General features: G+C 37.8%; 2 protein-coding genes and 1 pseudogene across 2 annotated transcripts; 1 reads left to right on the top strand and 2 right to left on the bottom strand.

The window, feature by feature from the left end:
- Positions 1 to 976: 976 nt before the first annotated feature.
- On the top strand, positions 977 to 2,519 carry LOC111448587 (annotated as a pseudogene).
- Positions 2,520 to 2,843: 324 nt separating this feature from the next.
- Positions 2,844 to 11,270, bottom strand: LOC111449055 (BUD13 homolog). Its single transcript, XM_023088897.1, is given in 15 exon segments — positions 2,844 to 3,278; positions 3,631 to 3,656; positions 3,728 to 3,826; positions 3,998 to 4,149; positions 4,380 to 4,500; positions 4,502 to 4,561; positions 4,639 to 4,711; positions 4,965 to 5,068; positions 5,224 to 5,272; positions 5,323 to 5,400; positions 6,263 to 7,145; positions 7,237 to 7,311; positions 7,314 to 7,457; positions 7,670 to 7,716; positions 7,822 to 11,270. Coding segments are annotated over 10 exon segments (1,653 nt in total). The 5' UTR covers positions 7,438 to 7,457; positions 7,670 to 7,716; positions 7,822 to 11,270; the 3' UTR covers positions 2,844 to 3,278; positions 3,631 to 3,656; positions 3,728 to 3,826; positions 3,998 to 4,063.
- Positions 11,271 to 14,569: 3,299 nt separating this feature from the next.
- On the bottom strand, positions 14,570 to 15,543 carry LOC111448900 (agamous-like MADS-box protein AGL61). Its single transcript, XM_023088682.1, has one exon. It carries the CDS (start codon positions 15,526 to 15,528, stop codon positions 14,644 to 14,646), a length of 885 nt encoding a protein of 294 aa, XP_022944450.1. The 5' UTR covers positions 15,529 to 15,543; the 3' UTR covers positions 14,570 to 14,643.
- Between the last annotated feature and the right edge of the window lie 534 nt (positions 15,544 to 16,077).

Raw genomic sequence — 16,077 nt, 5'->3', positions numbered from 1 at the left:
GAGGTCCAACAATGGTGGAGGAGAGGAGCTTACACAACCCTAAACCTCAACCTCAATGTGCACTCTTAAGCTTCCTATCTTTTGAACAATGTTAATTTCCTTGGGAGGGTTAGTTAATGGAGAGATTACAACTACAAAACCAAAAAGTCAATGATGAAAAATAAATCCTAATAATTTCTCTTTAATATAGATTTCAAGGTACCTGTTTTTATAATTGCATAGGTGTGGAGGCTAAACCCTGCCGGCCGAACTCTTTATTTAATTTCATATTGTATTTCTTAAATATTGTATTTTTTGTTTGTATGACTACACAGCAAAATCATGTCTAGGCCTACAAGACCTGAATCGCCCCAAAATGTACTATAGGGGGTGTAACTAGTTGTCAACTTGTCCTCCTTATTGATTTTGTACGACCGTTCGGCGAAATCACGTCTAGGTTTGCCAGAACTAAATCGCCTCAAAATGTACCATACGAGAATGAGACTAGTTATCAAATTCTCCTTACCCTCAAAGTTATATGCTATTTAAGCCATTGTGTTGCCTTTTGATTATAGTTACATAAAGTTTCTTTTAAAATCTTCTCATTCTTACTTTCAAACTCACTTTTAAAAATCTCTCTATCCTCATTTCTAAAACATTATTCTCAAATGGGGCCAGAGACTTGAGTATACGTTGCCTGGCCGTAGGTGACGTGAATACAAATTGACTTGACTCACTAGGTGTTAGGATTGAGTGCTGCACAATTGCAAAGTTCCCTGCTAGGAAAAGTGCGATGGCTTGTGTCTATTATCTATCAAAAGGTATTGGTTCTCGATCCTTCTCTCAGGTTCATCGATCCTCTCGTCCTTTCATATATGAATAAAAGTGTCGAGTGGTTTTTCAATCTTGATTCACTTTTTCGCTTCATCCAACTCCTTTTAAATACATCTTTCATCCTCACACTCACTCATTCACTATATTTTCACATACCTCTTTATTTCGTATATCAATGATGCCAACCATTGACTTTACCTTCAAAGTACGAAAATGCGAACCAGAAGTGATTGTTCCAGCAAATCCTACACCCCATGAATTTAAGCAACTCTCAGATATGGATGATCACCAAAGCTTAAGATTTCAAATTCCATTACCAAATTTCTATGAACATAATCCAAATTTAGGAGGGAGAGACCCGGTAAAGATAATAAAAGAAGCAATTGCAAGGACGTTGGTGTTTTATTATCCTTTTGCAGGAAGACTAAGAGAAGGGCCAGGTAGAAAGCTATTTGTAGAATGTACCGGTGAAGGAATCTTGTTCATTGAATCAGATGCAGATGTAACCTTGGAACAATTTGGCGATGCTCTTCAATTTTCATCTTCACTTTCATGGTTTCAAGATGTTATATACAATGTTCCAAATTCTGATAGTATGGTTAATTCTCCATTATTACTCATTTAGGTATAATAGCATATTTGTTTAAACATTTATTTGCAATACTTCTAGAGGTTTGAGATTCAAATCTATACCCCTCCTCAGTTATACTAAAAAAATAACAATTGATTTGAGTTTTTGTCTCTCTATTGGTCATGTAGGTGACACGACTCAAGTGTGGTGGTTTCATTTTTTCTATTTGTTTTAATCATACAATGGTCGATGGTTTCGGCCTCGTCCAATTCATGAAGGCTATAGTAGAGATAGCTTGTGGAGCCTATGCTCCATCAATTTTTCCAGTATGGCAAAGAGCTCTCTTAACCGCAAGGGACCCTCCCAGAATAACTTGTCGCCACCTTGAATACGACCAAGTTCCTGTCACCAACGACACCGCCATTCCAATCGACAACATGGCCCACCGCTTCATATTTTTTAGTCCTCTCAAAATCTCAGCCCTTCGTCAAACCTTACCTGCGCACCTTCGCCATTGTTCATCCTTCGAGCTCATCGCAGCCTATGTTTGGCGCCTCCGAACCATAGCCCTTCAACTGAGCCCAGAGGAGAAAGTGTGCTTTGTTTTCCCTGTAAATCTACGCACCAAGATCAACTCTCTACCGTTAGGATATTATGGTAATGTTTTGGTTTTTCCGGCCGAACTCACCACAGTTGCAAATCTTTGTGGTAACCCACTAGGTCATGCTGTTGAATTGATTAGGATGGCTAAGGCTAAGGTGATGAATGAGTACGTAAACTCTTTGTTGGATCTTGTAGTGATGAAAGGACGATCCCTTTTCACGACAGGTTGGCCATATATAGTATCAGACCTAAGGAGGGTTGGGTTTGAAGAGGTGGACTTTGGATGGGGAAAGGCCATTTATGGCGGACTTACAGCAGGAGGGTTCGGAACTTTCCCTGGCACGTTGAGCTTTTGTATGTCTTTCGTGGATAAAAAAGGAGAAAAGGGAATTATGGTACCTCTGTGCTTGCCTGCCTTAGCCATGGAAAGATTTGTGGCAGAGTTTGATGCCCTGACGAATGTGGAACAATTGGTTGATGAAGTTGATAGCCATCAGCAAAGGATCGTTGCATCCGCTTTGTAATAAGAATAAAATGTTAAAATATCATCAAGCAAAATAATTGTATCAGTACATTGTATATTTATTTTAGTTAATATTTTAAAATAAAAATACCTAGATATTTTAGAGAAGAGAGGGTCTTTAGTACAAATACCCTTAACCCTACTTAAGTTTTCAATCGAAGAAATACAAAGGAGTAGTATTCTAGAATGTGTCTTGTAATCTCTTCTCGATTGGTCGTAATAAAAAGTGAGAGTGTTTACCACATAGAGTTAGTGTTCAACATAAAATACCTAGTGATATGCATAGCTTGAAAAAAATATATTTAGGTAAAATTATGAATAAAGTTTTGGAGGAATAAGATTTGTTTTGTTTCAAAAGTTATATTTGGACTATTGAGAGTATTATTCATGATCAAGAGATATCCTACCATTTTAGAATTACATTTATACTATTGAGAGCACTTCCTTTGATTAGGTTGGCTCCTTTGAACACTTTTTCTAAAATATCCAACGTTTCTTTTGAAGTAGTTGCACTGGCAATCTTCTCAAACCCCGACTCGTCAAAGGCTCGGATCAAAATGTATAGTGCCACCTTATCCTTTGATCGTACCTCTTTCAACACCTTGTTTTGTGCCGTCGTATAACCCGTGATACCTTTTGATTCTTCAAAACCTTCTTCGACCACCTCCCATGCATCTTGAGAACCGAGAAGAGCTTTCATTTGAATGCCCTAATTCTCGTAGTTTGTCTTCTTTAGTCGCGGTAGAGGCATTTGACCCGTCACATTCGCTATAATACCAAATTGTAAAAAGCAAAAAAAAAACAAAAAAAAAAATCACACTATTTTTTCTTCCGTGAGTGGAGAGACAAAACATTTTTCTATTACTTATATGTTTTATGACTTTTTCTCTACTTCTTCCCAATAGAAAGAACAATCTACATTACTCTAATTTAAAATCCACTAAAAAAAATATATATATATATATATATATATATATATATATATATATATATATATATATTTAATTAATGTTTATTCAACAAAAACAAATTTATGAAGTTTTGTTTTCAATCCAAATTGATATTTACATATTACCAGTGAAGCTAGAAGAACAGATAGGGTTAAAATCAGACAATTTACCCAGTTTCTAGTTCGGAAGATCAACCCTGCATATGGATGCAACTTGTTAAACTGTATTAAATCAAGTAAAATCGACCAGTTTAACCTGAACACATACCTTACATTGAAGGTTAGGTGATCGCTTCCCTCCCACGTCCAAACACGTGTCGTTCCCTCCCACGTCCAAACACGTGCTGTGTAAACAAAATCTTAACATCTGATCATGACACAAACAGTTTGGGAGAATTAATCAAACCCTAAAACTAAAGGGATCATATTAAAACCAAAACATAAGAGGTAATTAACCCACAATAGCTATTTTGGATGAACAATCCTAAATAGCTATTATGGATGAACAATCCTAAATAGCTATTATGGATGAACTTACAATTATAAGAAAACAAGACCTCGAAAAGATGTGATATCTTCCATCTAAGCACACCATCCTTTCATGTTACATATCAGACACAGACCAAAGATATGCTTCCCTTTCAGTAGCTCGTTTCTCGTTCATCCTCTTGAACATTTGCTTCTCGAATCCTACAACGAAAACCAATTAAACAATGTATGAACATCGATGCAAGACCAAAACACAGAGTCGACGCCTGTGTCTGCTTTTTTTCGAGCACAATGCAGTTAAAAAGAATATACAAAGGCCTGACTGATCCTAACCTCAAATTATTTTTAAATTTAGTCCTCAAGCATCAATATGTTTCAATATACCACTAAGCTTTTTGATAACAATCGAAATGAATCAGAAATAAACTAACCGTTGCTACGATCGACTCCATCCCAATGTCTTCCTGGTCTTATACCATATCGATTGGGTGCAGCATCCAATCCCCTCTTTAGCCAGCTGTGAGGTGGAATATCCTGCGGAATAATGAAACCCTGATTCCTTCATCTTCTCACTGTCTCCTAGATCAGGAAGAGCCATCTCAGATTGCTTTTTCTGCAATATGTGCAATGCAAGAGGTCAGACGTATCAGTTCTTCAACTTCAACTCATTTTAGAATTTCAATTGGTTACCTTCACCAAATGTGCCATGGGATCGCCCCATCTCAGTCTCTCCCTCAACATTGAGTCAAGCTCGGCATCATTACTGAAAACAATTTGGCAGACATTAAAGGGCCTTCTAGTCTCGTAAAAGTACAACAAAAATTACACTTGGATTCAACTTTCAAGAATCCAGACGTTAGGAAATCTTTGACAATAAAAGGAAAGAGAATAAAGATACTAAAATTGGAGAGTATCCAGTTATAAACCTTCAACACCTAGCTAATAGAGGCACACAGGTATTTGATATCCCAGAAGAAGCACTGATGAAACTAAAATCCGAGAGTACTCAGTTTTACCTTGACCGTGCAAATGGTCTATCCTTCTCGAGTTCTAATTCCATACGTTCAGCTTCAGCTTCTCGTTTTTGAGCTAAGCCCTTGCCCCATTCCAATTTTATTTCCTGAGAAGGAAGATCATCACAAGCAGCGACAATGATATTTGATAAAAGCATATAGGTTATGATAAGAACTTGATCTCCTGAGAAGGAAGTCATCAAATACAGCCATAATAAAATTTTATCATACAAGAATTTATGATAATAACTACTCAAAGTACCTTGGGCTTTTCTTCTATTTTTCCTCGTGCTTTTAAGAATTCCTCTTTGAGGTAGATTGTATCACATAATGCCAAATTTTCGATAAGATAGGTTAGATGTCGATTGCCTAACCTTTAATCTTGTCTCGATACACAGGCTCTGCGTTACTACTTGCAGAAGGATTCATCTCTTTAAACCTAGAAGACAAAATATGGTTATTCCATCCTTTGTAAATCCATATAGAAATCGTTTGAAAAGCATAACCACACCAAGGCATAAACACATTTCACCATACTTCTCTAAGAAAAATGAAATAGTCTAAATTCAAAAACCAAACTTAAGATCTCATGGAAAAAGCAACCTCATTGAAACAGAGAACCGAACGCAATTGCATTGTATTCAACCAACAGGCTTGATTAAATTCCTCGAATTTAGCCAAAGTAATTAATTTTACTTAAAAGGCCCTTGTTTGGTAATGTTTTGGAGTTTTCAAACTTCACCTATGTTGACTCCGTAAGTTTTTATAATAGGGCTATGATGTTTTTTCTGACTACACTACTGCATAACAAAAGTAGTTTTCAGTGTTGAACCTGGCAAACATAGAGGGGTTCATTGATTCTATTATAACTTTCACAAAATGAACATAAATTAATACTGGGACTAATCGGCTTTAAAGATCATGTTTCACTGATCATTGCAACAGCCACTTAATGAAAGTTTGAAAACCATGGTCAAAAGCAAACCATAGTCTCTCCATCATGAAGCACAAATAGATATGGCATCGACTAATAGAACTTCATGAGGGGAAATACGGAAATATGTACAAACACCACAAAAAAAACTATCCAAATTCCGAAACACGTTCATCCCTCAGCAATTTTTATGTTCGGGCATTTGTTATGATGTGGTCATATGGCATCCTACATCATTCACAACCAGCCATCCGATTTTCTTATCAAAAAGATAGAAAAAGAAGATAATTATGGAGGAAAATTTCTTAGACAGAAGTGACTATTTAAGGCAGAACATTTTAAGGCTAAATAATATAGAATTCCTCACCTCGTCCAGTCCTCTTTGTTAGTTTTAGACATTTCTTCCCCAAACTCTTTCTGAGTAAGCAAACCAGTCTTCCGTGCCTGTTTAAAGGAGACTGAAACCGGCAGTGCTTTTTGCATTTTCCTATGTGGAGAAAGATCTGCTGGTGATTCTTGTGAATCATCAGTAACAATATGGCTCTGCAAATGCTTATCTGAAAGTGATCGATCTCTCCTCACATCCTTACTTTGTTTCCTTGGAGGTGAAAGATCAGATCCATGTGATATATGAGCACCATCAGCATAGCCTGAAGTTCTTCGTCGAGGAGGAGAAAGGTCAGATAACCCTGCAGCCTTGTGATTGCCCCCTAAATTTGCTTTAGACGCCTGCCTATCAGATCTCCGAGGTGGTGACAAATCAGACTGTGGAGAAACAGATCGTGCAGGTTTTACATCGGATTCAGGGGAGGGAGTATGGTAACGTTTCCTTCGCTGTCGTGGAGGTGATAGGTCAATATCTTTCTGTGCACAATCTCTATAAACATTCTGCTTTTGTGGTTGAGATAAGTCAGATCTTGGAGACTTAGAGTTTGTAGACATTTCCTCGTGTTCAAGTGAGCCAGGATTTTGCCTCTGCCTCCTCCGTGGAGGTGAAAAATCTTCACCTTCTTCACCAGATACTGAAGGCTTCAACTCATTAGATGGAGAAGGTGTATCATTCCGAGCTCTTGTTCTACGAGATGGAGATAAATCACCATTCACCATGCTAGAATTTGCATGGTTTGGAGAGAGTGAAACCCAACCACTTCCATCTTCACTTATGGAATTATATGGTCGCTTTGCTTTTAGTTCTTCAAGCCTCCTCATTCTCGTAACCTCAATATCTTCATCGACTTGGGGCTCCTCATCTACAGTATAGGAGAACGGAGATGTAAAAACAATAGCCAAAAAATCCCTAGGACAAAATATACACATTCATAAACAACACTAATACTTTACCAGTCGAATTATCAACATTATCCTCTTCAATAATTATTGGCTTCTGCCAGACAGGATCTTCGTCCACGACTAAACACCTAGAGCATTTGGTTTGGTTGCTGTTGCGGTCCTCTTCTTTTTCTTCTTCTTTTTCTTATCCACCTCGGTGTTACTTTCATAGCGTTTAAGATATTCCTTAAGGGACTTTGATTTCGCAGACATCGTTTAATCTCCCCAACCCTGCACCATATGATTAATCAAGTCCAAGTACATGAAACCAAAAATAGATAAGCACTCAAAAGACTGTATAATAAGAAAGAATACAAAAAGATATCGCAAGGTAACAGTTACATCAACATCACCATTCAACATTCAACAATTTGAAGAGTCTCAAACATCATACATTTTTTCAACCTAGCACTAAGGCATTCCGATAGAAGAATCACTTACCTTGTGTTAGCAACTTACAGAAAAGCCACAGCCAAATGTCCTCATATCAACCTAATATAAATTTCTGAAATTAAAACCAGCCTTAACAAATCCCAAGACTTAATACTATTAAATAACCCAAAGGAGTACTTAGGAGAGTAGCTAACTCAATCTTACCTAACATAGTCCTTAATGTCTCAAAATGGCCGATCCAAACCTAAACTTCAAGGGATCCAATGGCAAGAAGCTAATCTTGTGTACTTCAATCAAATACGAAAGAGTTCATAGTAACTAGATTCTTACCAAAGGGTTCAGATTCTTGTTGGTGAAAAGATTCTAACTCACGGATCTGAACTTTAAACATTATGGCAATCTGATTTGGGATTGTCTGGAGTGTAGGTCACGGCCAAGGATCGATGAACAGCCAAGAAAATGCACTTAAGAGATTACACTTGGGTCATTGTCACCCAAAGCACGTTGTCACTGTCCTTCAGCTCGAGGGTATCATTAGAGATGAAAACAGCTGCATGGTCGCTGGAAGAGAAATGCATAAAAATAGTCGTATGGAGCAGTGATCGAAACCATCGCACTGAACAACAAGCAAAAATTGATGAAGAAAAACAAGATGGTTCTTTTGTTACTTTCAGGCGATTGGAAAGCAAGGAAATAGTAACAAGATACCATCTCAATTCATCCTATTCCATCATATTTTATTTGGAATGTGATATGGTTCCAATGGATGAACTGCATATGGACAGTTCATCTCAATTAGGTATTTATAAAATATCATCTCAATGCATCCTATTTCATCGGATCTAGAATGTGATATGATTCTGAAGAATGAACTGGATATGGACATTTCATCGACAGAGTCCTATACAGGCCCAAGTGAACGAGAGGAATGCAACAAATAGACGACATTGGGGGCAGCAATATGCGGGAAGAAGAACAGATTTTGTTTCTTGTGCTCCTTTTTTTTTCTCATTCTTTTATTTTCCTTTTTTCTTCCCTTTTCATTTCCTTTTCTTTTTCTACAACTCAAAGCTACACTATATTCCAAACATGGGGAGAAATAACTTGGACTTTTCAAGCTTCACTTAATTAAATTATCAAAATTAATAACTCCAACAAATCCAATAAGAACTAAATTAATCCAAAATATATGTCAAAAGTAGAAATTAATCTTAGGGAAGAACATAGCGCATTACATCTCGCCTCCATTTCTCTTTCTATTTCTCTTTCTTTCTTCTCTTCTTCTCCTTTCTTTGTCTTTCACTTCTTCAATTTCTTCTTCTCTTTCTTTCTTTTCTATTCTTCTTCTTTCACTTTTTTTTCCTGAAATGCGAGACGTTACAAACTCTCCACCTTTAAAAATAGCCGTCCGTGAAAGTTGCTAGGTCTAATAACTTTGAACACTTGGCCTTGATTTCATCTCTTCTTTACCAAGTCACTCCTAAACTTAAACCTTTGGCCAGATTGGTGTGGACACCTAAATTAGCCAAACAGCTCTAGCTCTAAGATCACTTAACAAACAATCGTCAAGAAAACAAAAGATGGAACACTAAGGACCAAGAATAGTCCTAGTGTAACAAATTAACAAAACATACAGTGGGTGAGAAGCAAATAAAAGGTACGAGTCTAGGGTAGTGTTCCTGTTGCAACTATGTTAGCATATCCCACAGCTTCCTCTATGAGCAAAAACATGTGCTTTCTACTAGCCTCCTTGTGTTCGTGCTAAAATAGCTTTGGGTGTTGGCTTGTGAGAATTTTGCTCACCCTTGGTCAGACACGACCTTGCAAAGTGTCCCTTTCTACCACAATTGAAACAAGCTCTCTACTTTGTTCAGCATGGCTCAAAGTGATGCTTTTGTAAACAAAGGGCATAAGAAACAAGTAAATTGCTTATTGTTGAGGAACCCCCTGAGATTGAGTAGATAGAAAAGGAGATTTTCTCTTGATTCTATAAGTAGGCCTGATCACAAAAAGTGGTTGCACCTTTCCTAAGAGACTTTTTTGGTTTCTTGGGATCTTAGTCTCTCTTGCCAAGGTCTTCCTAGGTCCTTCTCTTGGTGAAGGGTTAACCTCATGTTTAGTCAACATAGAGCATAACTCTTTGTAGGGTCATCATGTCGCTTCCTTTTAACCCCAAATGAAGTGCCTACTTCTTCAGGCTACTCCAGTCTTGGAACATCTCTATCTAAAATCATGGCACTCATAACTACAGCGGCATAAGCATTCAGTCGTCGAAATGCTATTAGTCCTTTTATATCTTTACGAAGGCCCTCAATAAACCTCCCCACCTTCCTCGTTTCTGTGTCGATCTGATAAAGAGTAAAGCAAGAAAATTCAACATACCCCCTCTCATATTGTATCACTGACATGCTCCCTTGAGTGAGTAATGAAAACTCCGCTTCTATACCTTATTCTATAGCATCAAGGAGGTATTGATCAATCGATAGATCCTTGAATCAAGCCCAACATTGTAGGTCATCCATGCAAACCATTAATGGATGCACTAAACTCCATCAAGTGATGAGAGGAGAATGAGAAAGGCCATTAACTCTGACTTAGCAACCTGTTTCTAGGACAATATTTAGGGACCACTTCGCTTTGATATCAACTATAACATCCCCAAATTTTTATGCTAAATTAGGGCACATTACCAAACTTTAATACCTAATTAATCTCAAGTTCAACATTAAGACAATGTAACAGACTAACTTGTTCACCCAACATACTCAACATTCTCAAGATTCATCAGAAGCAACATAGTTCAAATAAGCGTACATCAAGTAACATAAGCAATTAAATACTGCAGCATGCTTAGCAAACAGCAAACAGACCCAACAGTTAGAATTCTACTCCTGTTGTGTTCCTAAACTAGTCAATAGGCTCCTGAAACAACAAGATCATGGTCTGAAGGTTAGAACTCAGTTCCAAAACCTTAATCGAAGTTAATGGCTGTTCAGGAGGGTTTATCAACTATTTCTTACCCACTAACAACCTTAATCATTGACCAAACAGTCCGAATTTAGTCCAAAACTACAAATAGGATAGTTCTAAAGGTTAGAAGCTAATTATAGCACTAATATGAATTTGAAAAGGTCCAAACAGAACTGCACCACCTCAATCTTATCAAAAACGACTCCAGTCTTTGCTGAAAAGTTTTCAAAGGAGTCCAAAACTAGTCTAAGAAAGAGCTTCCAAGTGTAAAGAACAATTTTAAAACACTTCATTTGAGTTCAAAAGGAATTTTGAGCATCTTTACCCAATGAATCTTATCTAAAAGGACTCGAATCCTTGCTGGTTGGTGTTGGATTCGATTAGAACTCTCAGATCTAAAGTCGTCCTTCGTGGGTCCTCCGATTGGGAATCTAAGCTGTGGGCACTCAAAATCAATCCAAAAATAGAGTGGGTATTGATGTCTGAGGTTGTTTGAGCGTGGGTAATGGCTGAAAGCTGCCTTCAAATTCAACTGCTAGTCAGAAGCTTGCACCGCTACGAATCGAACTGCCAGCTGAAGCGTCGCGTGAAACAGCAAGGGCCGGACGCCGCTGCTGGCCGAGGTTCGCGTGGGGTTTCTCGCAAACGGAGCTCACGCCGGAGAGATTCCCCGAATCAAGTAAGCTACGGTCAAGAAATAAAACAATAATTTTTAAATTTAAGAAAAATAACAACAAAAGTTATTATAAAATTTGATTTAAGATATAAAGATATTGTTGGAATATATTTTATATAGTTGTAATCAGGATGACGTTGGAGTTGGTTGGTAATATACTTAAAGAGTTGATCAATAGTATATTTTGTCACGACCTAATTTTAGAGGCTTCGAAAATGGAACCACGACAAAAAAGACTAAAAGCTAAAACAAATAACAATAAATAAAAAAAAGAATTTAAAAGAAAAGTAAAATAAAAGAGGAAAATACAAGGAGACAAGTTTAATTTTTCAAATGGAATACAAACTAAAAAAAATATACAAATATAAAAGGAAGTTACAAAAAATTTAGATTAACACTCTAGAACGACTCTCTCTATGACCGCACAGCTCTAGAACGCTCCTCCACCTCAATCGATAGCTAGCGAACACCTGAAAAAAAAAAGGAAAAACTAGGATGAGTATAAAAATTATATTCAGTAAGTTATCTACTTGTAGGCTCTCATGGCATCCTAAGCTTAACCGAATTCTCATGGACTCCTAATTGGCTCTAGGACATTTGGTTCTGGTCTTAATCCCTTGGACTTGCCCCTTAGAACTGGTTTGTTTTTTGTCAATGTTACCGGTTAAAACACCTAGAGCATATGGTTCTGGTCAATGTTACAACTTTGTTTTTAGTATCTGCATTATCTATTAACTCTACTAGTTCTAATTCATGGATTCTTGATAGTGGAGCTACAAATTATATAATATCCAGAACTTTTGTTATGACTGAACCAAACATTGCAATCATTTCTACAATAAATTTGCCTAATGGAGGGACGACACAGGTGTCACGTACTGACAATGTTTCTTTTAATCTTAACCTTAAATTAAACAATGTTTGTGCCTTCTGAGAATGTTTGCTTAAACCACCACACCAAATATGGGGTGAAAGTTATCTATTTATAATCAAATAAATGATTTAGAAAAAGTTATAAATGGGAAGAGTAATAAATGGAAAGATACTTGTGTTGTGGTAAGAAGGCAAATATCTATATTTGCCTTACAATAAAATATCAAATATCCCCCCAAGCGGATCGTCGGATTTGAACGAACGTGAAGCTTGGATCTGAAAAATTCAAAGAGAGGTCGAGAAACGCTTTTCGTGAAAATGTCGACAACCTAGTTCGGAGGAGGCATAGAGAAACACTTTCTTGGGTATCGAAAACTGCAGAGGAATCGACGCTTAGCGGCAATGCTGCCTTGGCATCGGCGAGAATATGTCTAACCTATGAGAAGGATCATCGCTCAGCGATGATGCTGCCTTGGCTCCGGTGAGAATATGTCTAACCCAAGAAGTAGAAGGGGAAACATAGAGCAAGGGACAAAGAGAATGTTGAAGTCGGAAGAATCGCCACAGTGGGCGAAGGAGCCAATTTTGGCGAGAAGGGCGGTGGCGACTTGGTTGGCAAAGAGGCCAGTGCAGCGCCCAGATTCCAAAGATAAATCTCTACAGAAGGTCGATGGGCTTATCGAGATTCCATATATTTTCGAAGAGAATAATGATGAGGATCTTGAGATTAGGGTTTCTATGAAGGATGAAGGGTTGATTGGGAAGAAAATGAGAGAGACTATGTTGGCTAAGGGGAAACTGATTGTATTGAAGAAGGTGAGGTTGTATGTACGGAGTATGGCGAAGGGTGATTTGGAGGTTAAAAGGGTGGAAACGAAGAGTAATCAATTGGCTCCGCATGTGGCAACCATGGAGACTGCCCCTGCGATGTCAAAGCGAGCAGTGGTGGTGGGGAAGAACAATAGAGGATTCAAAAGTCATTGAAAAGAAAGGATCGGGGTTGCTAAATCGAAAGAACTCTAATACTATGAGAATGTTTACTTAAATCATCGCACCTAAATGGTATGAAAGTTATCTATTTATAATCAAATAAATTACAATGATATGGAAAAGTAATAAATGGAAAGATACCTATGGTAAGAAGGCAAATATTGTCTTATAATAAATATTGTCTTAATGTACATCAGCAAACTTACCAATGATTTGAATTTGTGTCACCTTCTATCCAGATTCTTGTGTTATGCAAGAAGGGCTACGGGGAAGATGATTGGGTCGGGTAAATAATTCGAAGGTCTCTATCATATTTCTTCATCTCCAATCAAATCTTCAGCTCATCAAGTATCTCAGTCATTTGATTTGTGGCATTTATGCTTAGGTCATTCTTTATTTTCTCATTTTAAATTTCTAGCGAATCAATTGCATCTTAATAATGACTTTTTCTCATAACAGTAGTATTTGCCCATTAGCAAAACAAACTAAGTTATCTTCTCGAAGAAACTCAAAACAACACATTCTGCCTTTGATGTATTACATTATGATGTTTTGGGACCCCATAAAATTCCTATCTCATTCTAGTTTGTGTTTTTTCTGACTGTTGTTGATGATTTTACTCGATGTACTTGAGTTTTTCTTATGCAATATAAATCAGGAGTACATTATTTGTTAATGAGCTTTGTTAATTTGTTCAAACCCAATTTCACACTATTATCAAGATAGTACAATCAGACAATGAGACCGAGTTCCTACCTTTGCAACCATTTTTTACTTTTTGTGGCATTGAATTTCAGCGCACTTGTGTCTATACTCACAACAAAATGGAGTCGTAGAACGTAAGAATCGTCATATCGTAAATGTAGCTAGGTCTCTTCCCTTTGAGTCACAGGTTCCACTTAATTTTTGGGGAAAGTGTATTTTAACTTCAAGAAACGATAAACATATCGAAAGAGAAAGGGGATGGGAAAATCGCAAATTTTCTACAATGAACTATTTGTGCTTTGGAGAGAGCAATCGATCTGCCTGTCACCACCTCGATGCGAGCGCGAACGTGAAAACTGAAGCGCGAGGGCTTATCGAAGGAGGAGGAGGGGAGAAAGTTGAAACAAAATTTAATTTCAAAACAAACCCTAAATTAATAATAATTCTCAAAATTACTTTCAAATTTTTAAAAAAATTGATAACATTTTTAAACTCTATAAAAACACTTTTTAGTTTTAGATTAAAATTTTTTTTAATTTTTTATTGAATTTTTTCAGAATCATGCCTCAATTGAGAATCGCATTAAGAACACATTATATACGGAAAGTATTGAATGCATTTGAATTATGAATTGACAAGGAACATGAATATCAATCTCATAAATTTCTTTCATCGCAGGTGAATTTTATGAACACTTCGAAAAAAAAAATGCAGTCGAACTGAAAACAATCACTACCAGTTTAATCTAATTATGTAATTTTCATGCGACATGAAAATTAAACAAACAACAAGAACAAATTACAACAAAGACTCTACTCCAGCATATTCAGTCGTCGCGCGACAGAGTGGTTTCCAGAGATATGTAACGACGACGGCAGACATTGGTTGTTTTCAGCAAGGTGAATCGATGGCATCGGTGACCATTGGAGGCTTTTGACGAGGTCAATTGATGGAGGCGTCGACGGCCATCGAAGATTTTCGTAGAGGCCAATTGATGGAGGCGTCGACGGCCATTGGAGATTTTCAAAGACGCCAATTGATGGAGGCGTCAGCGGCCGTTGGAGATTTTCGAAGAGGCCAATTGATGGAGGTGTCGGCGGCTGTTGAAGGTTTTCGACGAGGTCAATTGATGGAGTCGTCGGCGGCGGTTGGAGGTTTCCGACCAGGGTAATCGACGGAGGAGTTGACGGCTGCAGAGCAGGTATCGGAGATCCTTCTGTTCTGATATCCGTAAATTTCTCCACTCTCTCCGCCACTTTTGCTCTCAGTTCCACCAACGACGACCGGAATCGCTTCAGTTCGTCGATTTTCATAGATTCCAGCGGCTCATCCCACCAAAATCGATCGTTACTCGAGCGCTCTGCCGCGCGCCTCTTCTCAATGTCGAACTCCGCCGCCACATCGTCAAAATCGCGGTTCAACTCCTGCAGAGGGAAGTAGGCCTCAGCCGGCTTAGGCGGAGAAGAGTTTCCAGTGAGAAAACGGTCCAAGAGCGACTCAACATTGGGATGACCGAATGTATAGAGCTTGTTGCTAGCAGAGGAGACGAGGATCGCGATCTCAGCACCGCACAGAACGGAAAGCTCCGCCGCCTTGTTGAAAAGTCCGGCGCGGCGTTTAGAGAAGGTAACCTGCTGGCTACTCTTCTTCTCAAGCTTTTTGATTTCAATTTTCCGACGGCCGAGAGATTTCTTCATGGTCGACAATTTGAGAGAGCAGTAGAATGGGAGTGTTGAATTCCGGAAAGAAATACAGCTGTCGTCGACCGTTGAGACGCGCCGATGATTTATAGGCGTATAAAATCATTTTTAATTATATAAATTCTGATTCTTATTAAAAATATAAATATTTATTTATTTATACGCATTAAGTTTTTTCCTTTTTTGTTTCAATTTATATAAATTAGGGAAAATAACCTCTTTTTTTTTATTAATTTAATTCTTACATCATTTTTTAAAAACAATTACCCATGGTGGCATGGTCGGGTGCCCGTGGTCGTAGTCATATAAAGTTGTTTTTTAAAAACAATTATACAGTCATGTTTGTTCAAGGCGTTTTACTCATGGTTGCATGCCCGTTATATGCTGAAACCCTTTCACTTTATTGCTTTCATGATGTATAAGTTTCTTCTTGTGTTTTCTAAGTGTATGACGCTTTCGAATCATGTCTACATCCAGTAGACATAAAATGCCCCATAATGTACTATAGGGGATACGACTAGTCGTCGACTCCTCCCACCAAGACTT

The sequence above is a fragment of the Cucurbita moschata genome, unplaced genomic scaffold (genome assembly GCF_002738365.1).
Source record: "Cucurbita moschata cultivar Rifu unplaced genomic scaffold, Cmos_1.0 Cmo_Scf00010, whole genome shotgun sequence".
Taxonomy (NCBI): Eukaryota; Viridiplantae; Streptophyta; class Magnoliopsida; order Cucurbitales; family Cucurbitaceae; genus Cucurbita; species Cucurbita moschata.
The sequence above is the reverse complement of the archived record's forward strand: the minus strand, read 5'-3'. Positions and strand labels throughout refer to the sequence as shown.

Bases quoted from the DNA above. Each gene is read 5' to 3' on its own strand.
- LOC111448900 (XM_023088682.1), bottom strand. From the start codon at position 15,528: ATGAAGAAATCTCTCGGCCGTCGGAAAATTGAAATCAAAAAGCTTGAG.